General features: G+C 39.5%; 1 protein-coding gene across 1 annotated transcript; it reads left to right on the top strand.

The window, feature by feature from the left end:
• Positions 1 to 4,133: 4,133 nt before the first annotated feature.
• On the top strand, positions 4,134 to 16,450 carry LOC143292489 (uncharacterized). The gene is made up of 5 exons (XM_076602823.1): positions 4,134 to 4,226; positions 7,183 to 7,427; positions 9,437 to 9,541; positions 11,971 to 12,100; positions 14,880 to 16,450. The coding sequence occupies exons 2-5, from the start codon at positions 7,184 to 7,186 to the stop codon at positions 16,438 to 16,440; spliced, it is 2,040 nt and encodes a 679-aa protein (XP_076458938.1). The 5' UTR covers positions 4,134 to 4,226; position 7,183; the 3' UTR covers positions 16,441 to 16,450.
• The last annotated feature ends 7,576 nt before the right edge of the window (positions 16,451 to 24,026 follow it).

Below are 24,026 nucleotides of genomic sequence, written 5' to 3'. Positions count from 1 at the left end.
AGTTCCTTCCTGACAAAAATAATCCTTGAATCGCGGACCCAGACAAACTGAGCATCCCCTCCAGAATGGAGACTGCCACCATGTCCTTCAGTCTAACGACAGCCCTCCATAAACCTGCCGATACGGAAGACGTTGACAGGAACACACGCCAGCATGGAAGTGGATGGGGATCGAAACTGATGTCAGTATGAGAGCAAAAAGGCCACAGGATCTGGGACAATTTTCTTTTCTATATTGATAATAAATTGGATTAAGATGATGACGATGGTGTTATGGGGGTCAATTTCAGGTATAGGACCACGTGACAAGACTGTACTCTATGCTTCTTTTCAACATATATCTCGGCCTAACAGCTAGACACCTGTAGTGTTGGTCACGGTCAGGACATTTTTACAACACTCCCGAAGACACAAACCTGAAGTGAATGATATTCGACCGTGTTGTCCTAGTCTATCCATCCGTGAGCCAATTGCATACTCTGAGTAACAACCGGCCACGGACTGAATAAATCCCCACCTCTGTTGGGATTCGAACCCGTGTCCTTCCAGTCGTTCCGGTGCGTGTCAGAAACTGTGGGTGCGGTTGGAAGGATCAGCTCATTGTCCCATCGGAACTGTCTCGTTGTGTCGTCATACGTAACACCAAGGTAAAAGACGAGCAATGAATCCACTCTGTCAGATATAAGACTTTTTCAAAAATCGCCAACGATAACATTTTTCATATTGTAGAGAATAGGCAAGCGTCCACCCGGGGACTCAACGGGCGTTTGCTTTCATTATAATTGTTTTGTGTGGGAAAAGGCATGTGTCTTCATAGCGTAACCGGTGATAACAGTGTTCATTTGGGCATCTGACATTACTGATTACGTTATACCTCAAGCGATCAGAGCTGTCGGTCGTGAAATGTTGAATGGTCACGAACACAACACTGGACAGTACTCAGGTCCTAAAACCCGGCCAAGAATGTGATCACATTCATTATAACTATTATGTCCCTTCTAGACATTGTCATTGCGGCAGTAGAGAGCGAGATATGCCAGTGCATGTGTAATATGGCATGACGCTACACACGTAAAGACGGACATAGGGTCTTGTGGGCAAGTTTCTATAATCAGGTCTCAGTATTTCATGTGACTGGCTAAAGAAAATCACTACTAATATTGCAAACACAATGTGCTCCAAATTTAAATGGGATGGAGTGGTTACTGATGCCACATAAAGAATACATTTGCCATTGGAATGTGGACTATAACCCAACCTCTACAACTGCAACAGAATCTTTTCATGGAACAAGAATCAGTATCAGTAGCACAAACATTTTGATCAGCCTGTGATTACAAACACTGAAGTTCTACTGTGCCATCTTATTTGCACTCTTGAAACGCCTGCCTTACATGACTGCTCAGTCAGTGAAATACATGTGTGTTAAGTTTTATACATGTATGTTTTCACTGCCACTCAGTGCTGGTAGGAGTGTCAAAGGTTAAACGTGTCTTTGATAGCAATGGAAAGGCTAACCTGCTGAACTGAGGCTAAGATCTGTTTCTTGTGATCCATCAGTACGGCTTGTATGGTGTTTAACATCTAGTGGCCAGTAGTGCTGAGCACGGAACTTACCGTGACATGTTGGCATTCAGTTGTTCTCTCTCTCTCTCTCTCTCTCTCTCTCTCTCTCTCTGGAAGGTCTAGGTTCGAATTCTGGTCTCTCCTTTTCTTCCACGTTTGGCTGATAAATCAAACTAAGTGTCTCAGTGGTCATTCGGATGAGACGATAAACCGAGGTCCCGTGTGCAACAGGCAATTACCGCACTGAAAAAAAAAACAAAAAAACTCGTGGCAACAAAAGTGTTGTCCTCTGCGAAATTCAGTATAAGAAATCAGTCCGCTCAACTGAATAGGTACACAAATATATATATATATGCATGCCTTCAAGGCCTGGCCAGCACGCTGGGTTATGCTGCTGTCAAGCATCTGCGCAGTATAGTAAGTGTAGCGTATGTGGATTTGTCCGAATGCGGTGACGCTTCCTTGAGAAACTGAAACGCCTGCCCAGCGAAGCTGAATGGACCATCAGTGCAAAACCAACGTCTGTCAAGAAATATCTGCGCATAAAAACTCAGTGTTGCAAACAGTACCGCCGCGGGTAGCTGTTGAGTCTTCAGAAATGAGTATTAATCTTCACTCAGTTTCTTGGAATGCTGTACATTGCATCAGTCTAATAGGAAGTTGTATCCAAAAGTCCAAGATACCGCAGAACATTCTATGTCAACAGAGACGAGAAGTGCTGATAACAGAAACCAGAGAAACATAGTGACTGCAGTTTAGTCCTCACACACACACACACACACACACACATACACACACACACACAACGTCACACACACACACACACACACACACACAACGTGACACACACACACACACACACACACACACACACACACACACACACACACACACACACACACAATAAGAGAATCTTTACCAACGAACATTCTTTTACCTTTTTGGTTTTTCTTTTTGACGAGCCGGCTGGCTAATAGCGGCAGCTGGCAACAAAATGAGAGATACTCGTGCCGCGTAAATATGGCTTTTTTTTTTTTCATTTTGCCATTTAAATGTATTTCAACCATTTGCATAAGGTATTATCAAAATAGTACGAATATGATAAATGTGAAAACAAATCATCGGGCATTGTAACTTATGCAAAAATAATAGGTATGTCAGGTAAGAAGGAATTATAACACGCTCGTGTTCACCGCATTCATCGCGGGCATTCTTTTTACTTCGTGAAGTTCATTTGAAGTTCACTGCGACCAGTAACATTGCTCAAAAGTTTGCTTCTGTTCAAAATATTAACCTGTATATATTTGTTATTCGAATTCTAAAGTAATAAAGTCACCCTTCGAAGTGAAAGTGTATCTCAAATTCGTTGCAGTAACACTCCATTTAATCTGTACTGATGACCGAGAGAGTACGAGGACTGTCGAATCAGAATAAGAATCAAATTTCAAATTTTCAGTTAAACACCTACGCAGTCACACAAATCACACACACTAAATTACATTAACAAAACAGAAAAATAACTTGAAACAATTCTCCCTGCGATAACGTTTCTGGCAGCAGCTATAATCATCATATAAAACTGAAATTTCCACTGAGACATTCCTACAAGCTGTTCTTCCATTAGGACTGAGTATAATAATAGCTGGAAGATATTTTTGCTGTGTGTATGAATTATTCACTTATTTCTTTATATAGATGGCAGTTGTCTTAGGAATGATGTTCATCTTCAGTTGTTAGACATCTGAGTTGAACTTGGTACTGACAGTCTCAGTTTCTTTTGGATGTTTGAATATCTACCCTTTTCTACTGCGAGATCATGGCAGGATATTCTTCACTTTGCACTGTGACTGCTTTTGATTTTAATCAAGATGTCCTTCACGTTGACAAGTTAGACAAGTTAGAAAGAACTTGAACGACAAACCGCTGGCCTTCTTGGAATGAAAAAGAAATTATAATGGAGTAGAAAGTATTTGGAATTTCCGAAGTCTTTCCATTGTTGGGTATGTGGAAAAACTGGATGGAAAGAAAGACCGGGTGTATATTGTGGGTAGAGAAGGAAACTTTTGGGCAGATGTAGAAACTTGAAAAAATGTGGGGGACAACTTTGTGCTCGCATCCCAACCTTAAAAAAAAATAAATAATAATAATAAAGAAAACAAAACAAGAAAACGGAAAAAAAAAACTATCTACAAGGAGAAATGCAAAATATAGATTAGAGAAAAATGCAGAAGAAACAAAATACATACTGGAAATAGAAAAGAAATGGACACCCTATGTCCGCCAGCATCCCAGATCCGATATGTGTGTGTGCCGTGTGTGTGTGTGTGTGTGTGTGTTTAAATAATCTCATTTACAAACTTTATTCCGCTTTGGTTGATTGACTGAATTTCTGTATGTGTGTATAAACAATAAATCACTGACATGTTTAAACATACATCTCAATTCAACATAAAAAAATAAAAGATTAAATGAATAAAATCAACAAACGAACTCGTCCATCATCTCGAGTCTTCATTCCCTTTGACCCCCTCTCTTCGTCATCAAATTATGCTGGTGAACTCTGAGTAAGGGAAACAACTTTGAAGAAAGGATTGCAGGAAACCACTCAAGGATGTGAACAGAGGGAAAATGAATAAAACATTGTTCTTGGACGAAAACTAGGTATGTTTCTCCACTGGTAGTCAAGAATTATGTATTTAAATTTATTTTAATTCACGTTTTGACATGTCTGTTCAACGGATTACCCCAGTAATTGTATCTACATGGTGAAAAAACTGCTTTGACTTGTGAGGAAGTGGAGCGGAAAAAGGGAGTGACATGATGGCCTGAACACTGTGCAGCCTTCTGCTGGGATTGTAACACTGGTTGGATATTGATTATGTTTTGTCAGCAGAATGTGCTTTTTATCATGTGAGATTTGGTTCTGAAAGAGAAATAATGCTGACTAACAAATACCTAATTTAGATGAGCACTTGTAGTAGAACCACACTTGTAAAGTTTATTACTTAATTAGCTAAATGATTTATAGTTTCAGAAACCTGTTTTACACTTTTGACATAAAGTTAAAACTTTTGCTGAGACAGGAAAAAAATCTGGTTTCATATTCTATTGTAAGGATAGGGAAATAGATCAAGGGAAGCGATGTGAACTGATGACACATTTTTTTTCTTCACCCCCAACAACAACACACACACACACACGCACACACACACACACACACACACACATATATATATGTATATATATATATATATATATGTGCATTTCCTTAATGGGGAATTCAAATTGATTTCTTCTGTTCATGCACATCATGCCTGTTCATGGGTGAGTGTGGCTGAATCAGTGTGTGAGGGAATTGTGTCATAGATTTTAGACACAGCGTGCAACTCTGCCTTTCTGTGGACTCTTACTGTCTTTCAGACAGTTTCTCAAAGAAATTGTTTTTCAACTAGTAAAACAAGAGTCTGAAAGAATACAGCAACTATTTTCTTAAAAGTTTCAGTGGTATTTAGCACAATGTATGCACACAGGTAGAACAGAGCTGATGAGAATGATGGAAGAATCTTCACAATAATCTGGTCATCATGCACAGACTAAACACCATATACTGTCTAATATACACGCATGCATACATCATACTATTGGTGTATCTTTTTATATGATTTAGTTCAAACAATATTTGATCAAATTCACTTTGACAATCGTATCATTGAGCACTGTTTTTGGAACAGGTTAAAATCCTAAAATTTATTTCAATAAAACATTTTACATTTTTAGTGCTTTTGTTTTCTAAGTCAGGCGTTTCACATAAATAACGATAGTAATGTATATTTATATATATATATATATATATAGCTCTGAATTTTGTGCAGACAGTAATCAAAGTGCTTTCACACCAGTCATTATAAATGCAAGAATTTACTTACTTTTATTTCATTTTAATATGTTTTATCAGAGTTTATGTTTGGTTCAGCACACTTTGGAAAATCTGACCTGTTCACCACAAAGTCAAGGCATTATTTTCAAAATCAATGGTCAGGGGAAAAGATCCCTTTCTTCCTACCCCATTGCCAATCCTCCAACCCTCTCCCACACCACACAGTGTGTATTTTTATTTGTACATTGTCTGTCACACTCTTGTAAGTTGTATGCACACACACACACACACACACACACACACACACATACACACATACACACACACACACACACACACACACACACACACACAAACACACATGTGAAATGATTTAAATGTGTGTGGTTGTGTCTTAATTGTCCTTATTGCTGCTGTTGTTGTGTTGTTGACTGCTGCAAAGAGAATGTTTCCTGTTGCAATATACAGATGTTAGGAAACAAACCATGATAAAATGGAGTGGGCATTAGTGTTCAGGAAATATATTTACGTGACACATTATGTGAGCCTTTTCGTTTCCTGTGATGTAATCCTGCAAGGATGTTTTTTTTAGTTGGTTTGGGTGGTACATTTGCTGAGATTTGCCACTTATTGATTTTACAAACATTTGTGTGTGTCCAACTCTAGTGGCATAAGTGGTGTGTGTGTGACTTGAATTGGGTTGTACACCTGTGTTGACGAGCACTGAAAGAGCACTCATGCACATGCTCTGAGCTGGATATTGGCTGTCTTATCTTGCTCTATTTTTTGTTTGTTTATTGTTTTGTTGTTTCAAACTATAACAATTACAGTTGTCCCTACTCAAGTCGTCTTCGCTGAAGTTGACTCTTTTGGTAAGTTGACACATTTCTTTGGCCCCATCCAGAAGCCTTCTTTAAAAATGTAAATTGTCCGTGCTTAACTGAACCTCATGTAAGTGGATTCCTCACATACATTGACCAATTTTTTCTGCACACACACACACACAAATACAGGTGCTTTGTTCCAGGCAGTTTTCAGTGTGCAAACAATGATGGCTTGGTGTAAGCGATATAGCTGGTTTTAGGTGCAAGTTTTGAGGTTATTTATTTGCAGTGGTTATCAGCTTGGCTTCAGACTGCTAAGGAATAAAACGTCAACAGTAATAATTGTTTTTCTGAGTTTGAAACTGAAATTTGTGATTATTTGACAGGAGATTGACAGAAACCAACAAAAGGCTTTTGGTCTGATGGAATTGATGATAAATCAATTAGTAAAGTGACTGTCTGACTCCCACATCATTGGGTAGTTTCAAATTTGTATGGGTCATTGACCTATGGCTGACTACAAACCAAAACCATGTTTTAAACTAGTGTATAGTGGTGTGTTCTCCAAGCCTGACCAACACCTTGGGTCCATGCATAGATCAGACATCTGCACCCCCCACCCCCTTTCACCCTCCCCTTTTTTTGTCTAAATTAGTTTATGATAATTTTTAGACAGATGTGGTCAAGTGTGATGTGGTCAAGTGTATGGATGAGTCTGCATTCCTTGAGAGATTGATAGCTGACCAAACTGAAACTCTTTCATTTGTATTTTGGGGGCGTGGGGTGAGGGGTGGGGAGGGGGACAAAAAAAGATAGTTTTGCAATTTCTTGATCTGGATTCTGATGGTCCATATGAATTTTTATTTTAAGTATAGTTGGTTTGTTTGTTTTTTATTTATTGAGTTTACGCTTACAGGATGGAAGAGGCCAGTATTCAGTTCCATCTGGGCAGCCCTCTAAGAGGATGGCTGCGGCGACAGGGTGGGATGATGCGAGGGTGGCAGCGCAAGTACTTTGTGCTCAAGGACAACTGCCTGCACTGCTTCAGTCGGGCTGACGACACACAGGTGTCCAACACTTACCTTCTGGACGAGTTTCAGCTGAAAGATGTCCCCTCAAATCCTGATGATCCAGACAAGTTTGCTTTTGAACTGGTGAAAGGTAAAGAGTTCACAAATACTTTCTGTTAGGTCTTGCTTAAGTGTAATAGATAGATATAGACTGTATTGACTGTCTTTCCAGTTGTCAGTATTTTTATTTCTGCATAGCCTGTCCTTTAACCCCTAGGCTGCCTGTATGACAAGATATCTCATCAGCACAAGCATGTACGCTTCACTGCCACAGTGACGAGATAACTCGTCATTGAAATATTCTGACTTTTCGCTGGTTTGCATTCAGTTCGTTGACAAAAATACTGGTAGCTTTAGGTTGGGGAAATCTTTCAAGATTCTATTCATAGCTAGAAACAACATCTACATCATGAGGCAGCCCTTTATTTGAACGTTTTGGTTGGGTTACTGGCCACAGTGTTTGCTTGACTCCTCTCCTAGCTTGCTCAACAAAATGTCGGACTGACGCTGTGCTCAAGACATCCGATCGTGGCGAACAAAATCAGCCAAGAATGTATTCTTTAGCTGATGCTCAGAAAGAACTGAAGAAGACAGTGGTGAACATTTATAGGGCAATTTGATAGAAAATAAAGGGAGCAATCAAGAGAGTGGCCAAGATAGGACTATCAGTAAGTGATGCCAGCTGTGCAGATGTAATAGGTGACAGAAAGTGACTGAATTATTTGCAGGACACAGTGTGGGCAATTTTCTTGGCACTCAGCCAACGCAGTCTGATGAGAACTGGATAAAGTGACCATTTGAGAGGGGTGAAGAGGAGGGGGTGGAGACCGAGAAGGTGTGGCCTAGCATCCATATTATCACTTGGAGAAGTCACAGTGCATTGTGTATCTGTCTCTTTTTTAATTTTTTTTTTATTGTGGTTGTTCTAGTATGATCTTGTGTGTGCAGATATCCACTTGTCCAGAAAATATGATATTTTAGTGCAAGTTACCTGACTAATGTTTGTTATGAACAAGTTGAAAATGTGACCAAAAAAAAAAAAAACCCACAGATTTCCAAACAACAGCATGTCACTGAAAATATATAAAATGGGAAAACATCACGTGTTTTGTATTCTTCATTCATTTACCTTTCAGAAAATATATACTTTTATGGGTCTTTTTCCAGTAACAAAGAGCACAAAATTTTTTGAAAATTTATACCTGTTTTTTGTGGAAAAAAACCTGGCAAATAGATTCAACTTATATCTTATTTTCCTGGCAGCGAAAGGGTTAATACAAACCACGCAGCAAGTATTTTGGGTGTGTTTTTTTCAGAAGATAGAAGGGACAACCAGAGGACTGAATGAGTAAGCAGGGATCAGATACTGAGAGAACATTGGCAGAAGTAAAAGTTAAAGCAGCATCAACAGAAAGCAGATGTGATATTACTTATAGTTTTTTCATTTACCACATTTTTACATATATGTGTGATATTAGATGAAGAAAGCAGATGGTCGAACTGCACATGTTAAAAAAGAAAAGTTCAGTATGCATATGTTGTGTTCTGGGACTGCCATTTCAATCCACCTTCACTTTTGCCTCTGTGAGCATTTTACTTATATGTCGTTGCTTTTACTTCATGGTGCTCACAGTCGGTTTTCACTCACAGACCACACACATCATTGTCATACTCATAGGATGGCACAGACTTCTGTGGCATTGGTGACTTGTGTTTAAATGCAATTTCAGGTCTGTTTTCTTGCAAATTTTTCATGCATGTCACACACACACACACACACACACACACACACACACACACACACACACACACTCTCTCTCTCTCTCTCTCTCTCTCTCTCTCTCTCTCTCTCTCTCTTTAGATATATATATATATATGTACAGAAATTCTGGACAGTTGAATTTGATGGTCTTCTCTGGCATATGGTTGATCCATTCAGTTTTGTTCATGAATCTTAAACTGGTTAAAGACCCTGCCTCCAGTTTCTGTTTTGGGTTGGTTTGGGTTCTTTCTTCCAGTTTTTTTGTTTGTTTGTTGTTGTTTTTTTGTTTTGTTTTTTCAAAACCACTTCCACATTTTGTCTTTTATAATGTGTTTCAGAAAAGAACAATGGAGACTCCATTACACTGTGCGCTGCCAGTGACTCAGAGAAGAAGGAATGGCTGAAAGCGCTGCGTTACCACATATATGCTGGTAGAGGGGGAGGTTAGTGGACCACATGACTGAGTGGACAATATTACCACATGTGTACATCTGCTAGTTGTTCGGTTGTTTATTTAGGGGTAGTTTTTGTTGCTTATGAAAAGATGTATATCAAAAAGGGTAAACAGTGCATACTGGCACTTTATTACTGGCACCTTCTTACTAAAAGATGCAAACCAAAATAGGTGGGGTGTCCAAATAGTTGGAGCACCGGATTCTCACCCAAGTTAAAGCCCATGTTCAGCACACGTGCTGGATAAAGGGAGCAGTTTTTCTCAATCTCCCAACTCAGACCTGCTTGTGTCTGAACCATCTTCATGTGTATATACTATATTCGCACGCAGAAAATCAAGTATGCATGTTAAAGCTCTAAAAATCCATGTCAGCGTTCTGTAGATTACGGAAACATGAAAATATTCAGCGTGCATGAACCATGGCCAGTTCATCAGCTTTTTGACTCACTTGTGTAAACTAAGTGAGTCTATGTTTTAACCCGGTGTTCAGTTGTCTGTGTGTATGTGTGTGTGTGTATGTATGTCTGTGTGTCCGTGGTACACTTTAACATTGCCATTTTTCTCTTGAAATACTTTGTCTGCCAATACCAAATTTAGCTTAAACATAGTATGAAAAAAAATCTTTACAGTCATTCCAATAATAGGTTGTAATTAAGCAGTATTTCCGTATCGTTAACAGTTTTATGTCGTTAAGGTGCTTTCCAAAATCCAAAAATTCTAAAAACTGCTTCCCACTGACTTGCTGGAAGGTAGGTTGTGTTTGGTGATAAGACATGACCTTGTTTTTCTTGTTCACAATTAAAAGGAAAGAAATACAAATTCTGAACAGAACACATACAGTGAAACTGACTACACCATTGACGTGTTTACTGCATATCAATATCCTCAAGTGGACACTGACTTAACTGGAATGAACATAAAAGAAAAATTGAAGCGATTGTTTCATTGGCGGCCAGTTATGGACTGGTTCGTGCATAACCATCTACCATGTGTTGCTATGTGCTGTGAAGCAATGGCATCGTTTCCTTTACCACTGAAATAAAAGAACAATTGAGATATGATAAAACACACAAAAAACACGATTTAAAGGGCGCTGTTATGTCCAATACAATCCCGTCTATTTATTGCATGAAGAAGAAAATGTCAACATTGACTTAAGTGTTAAATTCAGTAAATTGACGTAAGATGCACCGCAGCAGTGGGGATTAGTCTGCTTGCTTAGGAACTGAACATACATGGGTTTGATCCCACTTGCATGCCCTTCTTTTTTTCTCCCAAGCTTATTTTATATACATACATGTATACATACATACATACATATTTTGTTTGTTTATCACATTTGACATAGAACACTTTTTAACGAATTCTTAATCTCCTTTTTTTTTCTCCTCATGAATCCTTTACTGGTTAAAGCGCGAAGCACAAGTGGGTCATGAGGGCTTTGCCTCTTGTTACTGGTGGTGGTCAAGAAATGCAAGAACAATTGACAAGATCAGAAATTGATGTAGAATAGATTTTAGTGAAGGTGTAAGCAAATGGTCTGCAAAGATGGTCACCCCATGTGTGCTGGTATAGTCTGACAGGGAAGACAAGAGCACATATTTACAGAACAGTACATGTATATGATAGTGAGTCGTATCTGACTTAGACCCTCAGGACAGCAGAAGGCAGCAGCTGTCCGGTCTGTCAGTCATTCAATCAGTCAATCATAAACACGTTATTAAATTAATCCACATGGAAATTAACTTGCACAATCACAGGCTCGTTGTAAAGACCAACATAAAATGATTATGCGCAGCATAAAAAGAGATTAAAATTAGTCAAATAAGAATTCCCAATAGCTGATTATAGACTAAAACAAACCTCCCACCACACACCCACCCACAAACATTGTGTGTATGTGTGTGTGTGTGTCTCTCTCTCTCTCTCTCTCTCTCTCTCTCTCTCTCTCTCTCTCTCCATGTTTCACACACTGATACACATGTTAGTGTGCACTACCGCACAGATTTGAATTGAAAAAATGCACACACACACACACACACATGCACACACACACACACACCATTGCTCAAACTCACACAGAGTTGCATTGAAAAAAAAACGCATGCACGCACACACAGTCTCTCCCTCACACAAACGTGCACACGCACAATAACATACATGCACACGCACACTAACATACACACGCGCACATACACACAAACTCACACTCTCTCTCTCTCTCTCTCTCTCTCTCTCTCTCTCTCTCTCTCTCTTTAAAAATATGTTTTTAATTTTATGACTTTATGTGTATCTGTATGCCCCAAAACTCTCTCCCCAGCAGATTTAAAAATTTTAGAATCTAATATCTGAATGTTTTGCTGGCACGATGAGTCACATGGTAAATAACAAACTGTATTTACTGCCTCGGGTTTCCAGCTATCTTCGGACTGCCGCTGGAGGAAGCCATGAAGTACGAGCACCGACAAGGCCGCAGTGTCCCCTACATTGTGGTAGCCTGTATCAAGCACCTGGAGACCTTTGCTCTGGAAACCGAAGGCATCTTCAGGTCAGGAGTCACACTGCTACTTCTGCCTTCATGGGCAGCAGCTCCTGCATTCACTCCTACTTGTTCAAGTGGGCTTGCCCTGCCTTGTAGGCAGCCATACTCCTTTTATTTTTTAAGGGGTGTGCATGCTGGGTGTGTTCTTGTTTCCATAGTCTACCAAACACTGGCTTGCATGACAGGAGCTTTAACGTATGCGTTTGATGTTCTGTGTTAGTATTCATGTGGAGGGAGTGCAAACACTAGCAGGTCTGCAATGTGTTGACTTGGAGATCAGAAAAATCTCCACCCTTAACCCACCAGCATCATGAGCAGGATTCAAACCCAGTATTCTCAGATTGAAAGTCCAGTGATTTAATCGCTTGGCTGTTGTGCCTGTCGAGCTTGGAGACAAGTGTTCAGGTCAGAATGTGAGCAGTGCCATTGATTTTATGTGAATCATTTTCAGGCGAGGTCTTCACACTGCATTGGCATTGAGTTTTTCTTTCTGTAGAGATGTTGGATAAAGACTGGTGTTTGTATTTTACATCAGAAAGATGTGTGTGCATACGTTTTCTTGAAACACTGGATAAGAATGCATATAGAATCATACACAGAGAGATGTTTTTCAAAAATACTGAAGGCTTGATATATAAGATGTGTTTCAAAGAAAAACATGTTGGGTTTTTTTTCATGGAGATATTGGATGAGGTGAGTGTGTTGTGTATTTTAAATGTTTTTAATTTCATGTAATGGATTCTAAGTTATGTGACGTTTCACACAGCAAATATGTATATGTTTTAACTATTAACTTGACATAGCTCTTGAAATGTACATTAAAGGCACTGGTCAGAATGTCCCAAGGTGTCTGCTGTTAGTTAGCATTCTTCATAGTGTCCATATAGATTATCAAAGCTTCAATAGGTATCATGAGAATCTCCTGAAAAATAAAGACCATGAGCCTTAGATACGTCTTGATGCATTCATTTGCAACTTGAGTCTCTTGGATGAACAAATTTGTAATTTCTCCAGATATATCCTTTCTCTGAAGAGGTCCTTTCATACCTAATATTTGGTGATTAAATAGATTTTTTTTTTTAAAGGAAAGATATTAAAATAGTGATATTAAATGTGCACACCTCATATCAACACAACCTGAGTGTTATAGTGGATTCTTCTTCTTCATTCATGGGCTGCAACTCCCAGGTTCACTTGTATACACAAGTTGACTTTTTCGTGTATGACTGTTATTACCCCCGCCATGTAAGCAACCATAATCTGTTTTTGGGGGGATAGTGGATGATGATCATGATCAAGATATTCAGAGTGAAAGAACACATCTGATTCACAGTTCATAATCTTCTTGAAGAACTTGATTTATCTCAAGTGAATATTGTGCATTTTATGCCCACAAAAGAGGTGATGTTTTTTTCTCTTTGTTTTTTTCCAGCAATGAATTCTTGTTCAATATCCAGTGCCAAAGTATACGTTTGATGTGCGTAGTAAACTTTTGAAAGGATACATGCTTCCAATAGCATCTGGATGCTGCGATTGAGCACCTGACTGACACTAGAACTATAATAAGAATGGTGAAATATTGTTTTGCTGTGTATATTTTGGCCATTTCATACTGCGCTTCCACAAACCCAGACCAGAAACGCAACACAGAGTAAAAGCAGATCATTCTTTATTTCAGTTCCGAATAGTTTATTTTTTTATTTGACTTAAATACCGTAAAGTTCAGTCTATAAGCCGCAACTTTTTACCCCTGCTTCAGCCTCTGTGGCTTATACAATGATGCGGCTTATTTGAGGATTTTAACGAACCCGGGAGTGTCATGTTCTTGTCTATTCTTAGCTGCCTTTCAACTCACCAAAATCATGATTCCTGTCCATGAATTTTTGGATGAGCTTCACGATAGTGTGCTAACTGTTCACATTTTATAAATCAAATCCCCACACATTAAAGCCTTCAGATCAGCATTCAGTTCTACTCTGCTCAAGCGTACACCCTCATCATGCCGAAAACGCGACGTAATGCCTATGATGCAGCCTTCAAATTGAAGACGATTGACCTAGCAGATGACAGTGCAAACCAGCAGCAACTTCCACTTTGCGTTCATGTTCATGAAGTGAAAGCGAGGCTGAAGTCAGTGACAAGATGGCGGAGGAAGCTGTGCTGGTTCTCTTCAACTCAGACACTGAAGACGAAGATTTCAGTGGATTCAGTTAGCAGGATGATGTTGAATAAATGTGATTATCCCTAAATTATGGATCTGATTTTCGTTGTGTTCATTTTTAAATTTTTTTGTGGCACTAGCAGTATTTTCGCTTGCTTTTCTTTGTGTTGTTCCTGCTTGTGTTTATTTCATAACCTACAGTATTGACCGCTTTTCTGTAGTATCAGTATGTGTTCCGGTACTGGAAATAAGTGCGGCTTATAAGCCAGTGCGGCTTATGTATGTATGAAGTTAAATTTTTTCCTAAATTTAGTGGGTGCGGCTTATATACCAGTGCTCTCAATAGACCGAACTTTACGGTACATACTTCCGCTGCAGAGATACAGCATGTTAAACACACACACTCACCTACAGGCCCTCCCCTTAAACAAACAACCATGTTTTGCCCAGTAAAGGAAGAAAGACATTGAAAAGAAAAAGTGTTAACAGAGATAGTGGTCATTATTCAGAGAGACCTGAGATTGTACATTGCAGAGCCATTTGATGTGAAAAGTAAGATGCATGTTTCACACAGCATAGTCAAGACAGTGACTGAGAAATGATGCAATGCAATGACTGTTTCAGACTGGCTGGGAGAGCTGGTTTGCTGCGTGAGTTGCGTGGTCAGTTTGAGGTGGGTCAGTACCCTGTGCTGGATGACGTGGATGTCCACACGGTGGGATCACTCCTCAAAGCCTATCTGCGGGATCTTCCTGAGTCACTGGTTCCACCAGACTCATATCAGCGAGTGATGAACTGTGCCATGCGCCATGCGGAAGCTACCACCGATGATGGTCGGCGAGTGGAAGTGGAGTGCTTGTGCAAGCTTTTGGAAGAGCTGCCGGACATCAACTACACCACGCTGGCCTACATCTGTCGTTTTCTGCACAGGCTGGCGGCCAACGCTGACAAAACCAAAATGACAGCGCACAACTTGGCCCTGGTGTTTGGCCCAAATCTGATCCGTCACCTGGACAACAGCCCGGAGTTGCTAATGCTGACCGCTGACCTGACTCAGCACCTGGCCTTCATGGTAATCACTCACTGTCCTGACGTCCTGCCCCCCAGGCCTCATCGGGAGGCCGTGCCAGATGGTCCCATGCTGCGAGAGAAGCACCCTTGGGTGAGCAGAGTTGCCACAGGGGATTTGTTAAGGATGTCGGAGCCTTTGGACACCAACGATAAGTCCTTGTTGCCCCCCCGTCCTTCAGCCCTGAGGGATCTGATGGATCTCCAGTTCTTCCCTCAGAATACAGATACCAGCGACAAGACTCAGTCGCCTGTTACCCCACCTAGTCCGTTTGTGTTCGTCAATGATTATTTTGCTTCAACAGACAAGAGCACTTCAGAGAAGAGGGAGGAGGCCAGGTCAGGTGAGGCAGCCAGGGGGACGTCAGAAGGTGTCACCAGACCGGTGGCCCCCAAGCGTAAGGCCAGGAGCATGAGGGTTCGACGTTCTGGTGGCACCCCATCCTCTCCCAAGAGTCCCGACTCCCCTCGTCCACTTGATTCTCCACGCCATTTGGATTCCCAGGACATTCTGGCTGCTCTGGCATCCATGAACCAAACTCAGGCCGGTGAAGAGACAGGTAGTAAAGAAGAGGTGTCCTCCACGTTTCCTCCTTCAGACAGGAACTTTTCCATTGCAGGAGATGGTGGAGGAGATCAACAATGTCAGAAACCAACTGGTCATGGCCAGAAGCCAGATGATCAGCAAGCCTCGTCAGGATATGCTCATTCCTCTCCCAGCAATGTTTGTAACGGCAAGTCCAACACTAGAGAAGCCAGGAGAGTGCCTGAAGCAGACAGTGCACATGGGATAGATGCAGGTAGAGTTCGTCCCTCAACAGCTGTTCTGGAAGCACAAGTCGCAGCACTCAAACTGGAACTGGCCAACGTCAAAGTGCAGTCAGAACGTATGGTGGCAGCTCTGAAAAACCAGCTGACTGACATTCGCTCCAAATACGAGGCCCGAATTTCCAGTCTTGAGACACAGCAGCACCGAGCGATTATCGACCTGACAGCAAAACTGGATACTGAGCGCAATGCCCGTGCCAATGCTGTGGAGAAAACAGTTGAACTGCAAGCGCAGTTACACAAATACAAACTGCAATATGGTAAGCTTGCTGGTTCCCACTCGACTTAAAGAGTAACTGCAGAACTTCACTATTCCAGTCAAGTGAAAAAGGCAGTATATGACAGTGAGCATTGACAGTCTTCAGGTCCACATTTTTTGTCACAGTCAGAAGCAGTATTCCAAGATAAAACTCTCAGACTGCACTGATAAAACTGCAGTGTAGCAAATTCATGTTCATCTTCAAAACTGTCAAGAGGTGGAGTTTATAGTTGTCAGAGTAAAAGATTCCAGCTTCACATATGTGGTGATTTTTCAAGATTCCCTTTGAAAGTGAGGCTGCTGTGTGGTGTTCTTCAGGGTTCTCACTGAGCTTAGGGCGCATTTATGGAGAGCTCGGCCCGGTGAAGCTCAGTTCAGTTGATGTAAAAGTTCAGTTTAGTGAGATGCAGATTTTTACAGGCATTGCTACGTAAACATAGGAACCATATCTGTAGAGTGCAGTAGGGTTTTTTTTGTTTTAATTTAAACATTTTTATTGACAATATTTGTGTATATTGATCAAACATTATATATAACAGACAAAAAATAAACCAATCAAATTTGTATTATGAGACATACAGGAGTTTGATGATAAACAATGTGCATTGCATGCAAATATTTTCAAAGAAATCATGGAAAAGGAACAGATGATACATATCGGTTTTAATTTTGGAGAGTACTGCTGAGCGTATAATATTAATCAGTAAGCTGGCATGTTATTCCTTAACTTTGAGAAGTGATGTTTTATAATATCTCTATTTTTGAAAATCACTATTTCACAAATGATCTTGGAATTTGTACTCTTCAGTTTTTAGCTTAACTGCATTTGGAATGTGTACATATTTCGAATACATTTGTTGATTTTGAATTAACACATTTGTGATTTAGCTAAAAATGTAAAGAAAGCAAAAGTTACATCTGCTTTTAAATGTTCATCTACTCCAAAAATGACAGTCACATGAAATCTTCATGTTCGAACAGTTTCATTTCACAGTGAATAGCCTTTAGAAGGTAACATGTCTGCAATGCCATAGGAAAAGTTCACTGGAAACTAACTCTACTGACAAAATGCTGTTCAAATATCTGAGCATGCTTGCAATCCTGCACCGACTGTGTGCTCACTGGTCGCTCACCAGTACAGCATTTTGCTGACATGACTAGGCTCTTTTGGTGCTGTGCTCACCAGCAGTTGTGCTACGCTCAATTTCCACTGTGTATCAACTCATGCTACGCTCAGCGACACCTCAGCAGTTATGTGCCAAGGTTGCTGACAGGACATTCAGCTCAGTGGATGCTCAGCGACAGCATAGTACTCAGCAAGGCTGTGCTGATGGATGGGGTTCAGTTTTCACCACTGTTTTCCTGGCAGTCAGGCCACACACTGACTCTGTGGCTTGAAGTTACACTTTACAGAACACAGCCCTGATAAGAGGTATACGCAGCGTCATCACAGAGCTCACCAGTACCACACTGACAGAACCCTGCCTGCATTGGTGCTAAGCTCAGTCATTGCCAGAATTAATGTTTTGTAAACACAGTGTTTTGTAAACACAGGATTTATGCAATGTTTGATTTGGGTTCTTGTTGTTAATGTTTGTTTTTACTTGCAGAAACATGGCTTTTTTCCCTCTGCAGTGCTCATTAGTTTAGTTGTTATTTATGATTTCACGTTCCTTATAATCATTTCTTCAAAATTAAGATGAAGTACAACAACGGTGTTCTCACTTATGTATTCAGAAAGCAGATCTTCAAGAGCTCTTCGTTTTTAGGGATTGGAGTATTTGGTTCATCTTTGTGTGTGTGTGTGTGTGTGTACCTGACAGCAAATAAGCAACATTAATACTTGTCTTTTTGTGCAGATAAGATCAATGAAAAATATATAAAAAGTTAATTCACAGTATTACTGTTAGTGTTAGCAATAACTTTGTGCAATGTCAGAATTATTTTGGGGCGTGTGGGGCATGGAGGGCAGCTTTTGCTTTTAAAGTGCTGAGCTGGTGTTTGTTTCTTTTGTTCGTTTTACTTTTTATGCTATCTCGTCCACTCTGCTGTCTCAGTGGTCTCACCCACACACTGCTCTTACCAGCTTCCCCCCCCCCCCCGCCCCTTCTTTCCCTTCCCCACCCATTGTCAGACACACCCAGGCTCGTTCTGTCACACCCTCAACTTCATACGGTGTCACTCTTGTGGTGTCAGTGTAGTGGAAAAGGCCCCATGCTCCCTTTATCCCTGCACACCCTTACCCCTGCTTTCCCAGGATGATTATTCCCATGGGCATTATCACCTGAGGGGGTTGTCAAGGTTCAGGAACCAACAAGAGAATCCTGTATTGACTACTGTGTATTGCTGGTGCCAAAGGACGCGCCTTGCCTGGAAGGGAGACTGTTGCCATGTCCCTCCAGTCACTGTTCTCATGACAGGAACAGTTGGCCTTGCAAGTTTGTTTTTTAATTTTTACATCATTGTTGTTAGCAGTCCTGAAATCATGAACTGAAGTTTAGCATCAGATGAAAATCATTGGCGATCTTTGTTACTTATGCAGGTTTATGTGATAATGGTATTTATTCGTGTTGAATCTTTGCTGGAGTGGTGTAACTGTTACAATAGTTTCATTCATCACAAAAAGTCACAGCTGCATTTTATTTACTTTTTTTTTTTAAATCAGTGTTTGATAGAATGTTATTTTCAATTTTGTGTCCTTGACAGGACAAAAATATTGGTATACCATATGTTGATATCGAATCATATGCATCAGCTGACCTCATCATAGCATCGAGTTGGAGTAATGTTGATAATAATACTTGTTTCTGGGTCTTTATGGATCATACATTTTACAGCAGTGGTAATATCTTTTTTTAAATACTGACCTAATGGGTTTGTTATGATTAGGGTGTCAGTAAATCTCTTTTTACTGACTTCCCTCATACATTTTAGTGGTATCATGTGGCAACACTAACATGTTGTTTCGCTGACAACAGAACAGATTTTACTGATGCAGCTTTGTTTTGAATAATATAATGGATGCATATCTGTGTGTGTGTGTGTGTGTGTGAGTGTGTGTGTGTGTGTATTTTTAGCCACTTTGTTCCTACCCAAGTCCATCCTGACTCCATTCATTGAAAGTTGTTGTTTTATATACATTTTGATATTTTTGTTGTATTAGAATATTGTTTTGTGTAAATCTTATAGTGTTTTTATTGTATCAAAACTTAATAAAACTTTTTTTTTTTGATTTATACACAACTGATGCATATGGAATCTCCTCTAGGCCTTGGATACTTGGATGTATCCACAGTTTAAATCAGTATTTCCAACTGATGCCAGTAACTTGCTCTCTGTTACTGTTCTCTTGTTGTTGTGCCTTGTGTCATCTTCTCCTGTTTCGTCTCCTTGTGAGAAAAAAGCGGCCTTTCTTTTTGTTCTTACCTGGTTTGATACTCTTCCCAATCTTGCATGTATAACGCAAAGATTTGCATAATGATAACCTTGATTCAGTTGTTTATGTGTGTATGCGTGTGAGAGAGTGTCTTGAGTGAGTTCATGGTTCTTTCAATAGACATACATTTTCTCAGCAACAGCATGTGCTTTACAAACCAAACATAAAATGACTGACTTAAAAGAATATAGGTTACAGATCCTTGGAAAAATATTCATGGAAATCAGCAATGCTTTTGATTTAAGAAATGCATATTTTCAAACAATAATTAGTTGGTTATTGCTTCTTAGTACAAGCTAATCATATGAGTATGATGTCATCTTTCTTTTTTTATGAAGTTGGTGGATAAATCACAGTTGGTGATAAATGCAACATGATTTAATCAACAAAAGATAAAATTGGAACACAGCTGGCTAAAATTGCTGATAAGTCTGTAGACCTGCGTTTCCGACAAAACAAGAATAATAACGCTAATAGTAGCTGGTTTGGTTTTTGGTGGGTTTTTTTTTTTTTAATCTTCATCACAGGAATTATTTCTGAAAACTTACAGGGAAAGGGAAACTGCATGAGTGGAAACCTAGTTTGGAGATGGCAGCTTACCATATAGAAAAAGCTGGTGCCTCAATGTGAACTTCAAAGGAGAAGAAACAGAAATGTGATCATGAGCTTACATATTGTTGATTTTTTTAAGTTGCCTTTTTCTCTAAATATGTGGCCACTTAAGTTGAGGCAAACCAAGTACTCCAGCATAGTAGGCTGCATTTCAGTGTTTTGGGTCATGGAATGGTGGCACCGGGCTATAGTCTGCAGTCTTTAATTTTATCAGTTTTATCTAACAGCTTTGAGTCTTTGATTTTATCACTTTATCTATCACAGCACCTGCCATGCACATCAATCAGAGTTCTTTTTCTCATTCTGTTTTCTTTTTCCTAATTCCTTATCTCTTTTTGCAATATACTCTGTATTCCTCACTTTCATGTTTTGTTTCTTCTGAAAGCAAAATGTGGATGAAAGATGAGCATATCAGACAGCTTGTCTTTGGTGGTGATATGATACTGATTGTGTGTGTGGCAGCAAATGGGAAGCACTAACCAGGCAACATTTGTTTGATTCTTTGAGCCTGTGTGGAAGCTTGAGTTACTGTTTGTGTAAGTTCATGCACAAGACTCAAAATCTTTCAGGTCAAGTTTCATCAGTGATGTTGCAGCATGAACAGTCTATGATAAGCTTAAGACTGCAGCATGAACAATCTGATCAGTATCAGAACACAACGTGAACAACCAGTTATTAGTACGAGGTTGCTGAATGGGCAGTCTTTGACATTGCAACAAGAACATTTTTTCACATTGCTGCCTATATATTCTCTAACTTAGTTTTAGAGCGCAGCATGAACATTTTTAGGGTGCAGCATGAACACTCTTTGTGAGGTTGTACATGAATAGTCTTAGGTTGCAGCAAGAACATTATGTGATGTCTCATCAAGAACAACCTGTGCTCTTTCAGCATGAACAAACTGATTAGTGCTTGATATTGTGGCTTAAGGAACACTGTTGACTGCACCATGAATCATAATGCATTGACACTACAACACCTAGTCATTCAGACTTCAAGATTTAGTCACGAACCCATTCCAAGGCTGCTCTTTGATGGTTGGCAACAAATGTATTCTGGTTTTAAGTCCTTCAGTGGGTTTGTACCTCTTGACGGATTTTGTAAGATACATTTTACGCAGTATGAAATTGAATGATGTTCTCTGCACATCAACCTTTGTACATAAAAGTAATTTTTAATACAATAACTGTTTTTATCAAACTTTTAAAGGTTGCTTTTGCTAAGAAGTGAATAAATTGATAAATAAGTGTATAATCCAGCAAAATGTGTTTGTAAAGCTGTTTTTGCTGAGTACTTCATGTCTGTGATTGCGTTTCAAGTACACTTAGTCAGTGTTTTCTGTTTCCTTTGTCTGATTATGGGGTATTTCAATTAGTTTTTTTTCTGTGTAAAATTTGATAGCGCTTCAAAACTGCCTGTCCTCAGCCTGTTACTTGCATTGACCATGCTGTGATGTTTCTGCCTTTGTCTTTTGTGTGGGTTGCCACGTTCCTGTGTATTGTTATGTGTTCATTTGGGATAGTACAGGCATGGGTGGGTGTGGGGAGATGTGGTTGAGAATAAGCGTTTAAATTTTTATTTTCTCTTTTTATTGTTTGCTTTATGTTTTGTTGCTCTTTAGCAGCACAAACAGCTTACACAGAGGGTGAGGTGACAAGTTATATAAATCCCATGTATTATTATTATTATTATAAGTATTGTTATTATTATATTAAATCACTTGTTTGTCTGATGACTCCGAGATAATTTCACTGCCTGTCTTTCTGTATAAATTTTTACATTTGTTTAAGAAATCATGCATTATATCATGTTTGTAAATATGTTAAAATTAAAATCACCAGCCTGCCAAAATAATACTTTGGGAAGAAATTATCTACACTGCTGGAAACTACTCCTTTGTGTTAAATGATAGTATTTCCTGCTGATCGTTATTTGTTTACTTTAAGATTACATTTCAAGCACAGATACTGTGATACCGTCCCCTAACGCTCTGTGTGTTTTTGTGTTTTAGGAGTGCAGTCCCCAGTGTTATTTGACTGATGAAAAGATGGTAGGGCAGCAACCATACAATCGTTTAGTCAGTTTACATTGAAAAAAGGAATAATATGTGAATGGTCAAGTGATGAGCACTTTAGAAGTACAGGATGAACATGGGTTGATGAAGTGGGCAGTTCACACACTGCCAGGACTGATCTATGACCATGCAGTGAATGCCTAGACATGCAGTGAGTCATTTCTACACATGCAGTGTATACTTGTAGATATATAACAGTAGATTCTCTCATGGCTCAGCATTTTACACTTTGTAACCGATCAGCACAGATATGAAAAAAGCCTTTCACAAACAAGAAGTGAGCACTTTCTTGACATATAATGAGCATCATGTACACAGAGCATCTTACAGACATTGCAGTGAGTCACTTAGTGATATTCAGTGAGTGCGACATGTAGAGAGCATGTCACAGATATTGCAGTGAGTGCCTTACAGGCACACACTGCTTTTGCAGCACTTTACGGACATGCGCTGTGGGCCCGGTGCCAGAATGGCAGCTTATTTTTTACTTGGCACCACTGATCCACACTAAGTATTCCCACACAACTGGGTCGTTGTTTTTATTTAATCATTCCATGTAGTTCAAATCTGAAAACATCACTATAAATCAACTGAAAAGATTCTGAAGACAGAAAATAGTTTATTCATACACATTATGCTCCAAAACAAAGTATTGTGGAGCAAAAGCCATCTCACATGTAAAAAGCCTACCTGCGGATCTGGTGATGAATATGAAAGTTGTAATCCAAGAACACAGAAAAAGAAATAGGTAAATCTGCAGCTTTGTAAGCATGACAGAATTATCAGATTGAGACTGAATGAGAATGCTGCAGATTTGTTGTTTTGTTTTTTTTAATGATCACTGAACAAGGCAGAAAAACAAGAAGCCACTGCTGGAATGTTTCACTCAGATGTGTCATCCTTTATATCGTAGGTTATTAGCAACACCTTGTTAAGTAAGCAAAATGATTCAATAACCAGTTTGGGAAAACAAAAGAGTGGTCTGTTAGTACCCTTTACCATAAAAAAAAGTGGCCCCAGTTATGTGTGCATTGTTATCGTACGTCTTTCTTTAACTTGTTTTAACTGACAAAAGTGCTCTGGAGCGTCAGACTTACTGTACAAAATGGAACTCACATTACTTGAAAGTACACATAAAAACTGATGGCAGATGTTAGCATGCAGGTATATTTTGTAATATTCCATACTGTGAGTGGTGTAGTAAGTTACACCTAAGAATTCAAGTCTTGTAACATGTAATTTTTTTTGTTTTGTTTTGTTTTATTCGATCCTTTACAAGCTCTGCTTTAATGTGATGTATTTTTGCTTTGGCTTTTGACTCACTTGTTATTTATTGAATACTTTGTAATGTATTATATTCACGGAATACTTTGCAGTACTAGTGTGGACCAAGACAAAAAAACTGGAGCAATATTACATTAATAACAGCGATTTGCTCAGGATGAAGGCCTGCCTATAAAGAGCTTTTTTCACTTATATGTTCAAACAAAATTG

The sequence above is a fragment of the Babylonia areolata genome, chromosome 18 (assembly GCF_041734735.1).
Source record: "Babylonia areolata isolate BAREFJ2019XMU chromosome 18, ASM4173473v1, whole genome shotgun sequence".
In the NCBI taxonomy this organism is placed as follows: domain Eukaryota; kingdom Metazoa; phylum Mollusca; class Gastropoda; order Neogastropoda; family Buccinidae; genus Babylonia; species Babylonia areolata.
The sequence above is the reverse complement of the archived record's forward strand: the minus strand, read 5'-3'. Positions and strand labels throughout refer to the sequence as shown.

Coding starts and splice junctions, on each gene's coding strand:
- LOC143292489 (XM_076602823.1), top strand. CDS start 7,184: ATGGAAGAGGCCAGTATTCAGTTCCATCTGGGCAGCCCTCTAAGAGGA. Junction 9,542..11,970: donor ATATGCTGGTAGAGGGGGAG/GTTAGTGGACCA, acceptor TCGGGTTTCCAG/CTATCTTCGGACTGCCGCTG. Junction 12,101..14,879: donor GAAACCGAAGGCATCTTCAG/GTCAGGAGTCAC, acceptor TGACTGTTTCAG/ACTGGCTGGGAGAGCTGGTT.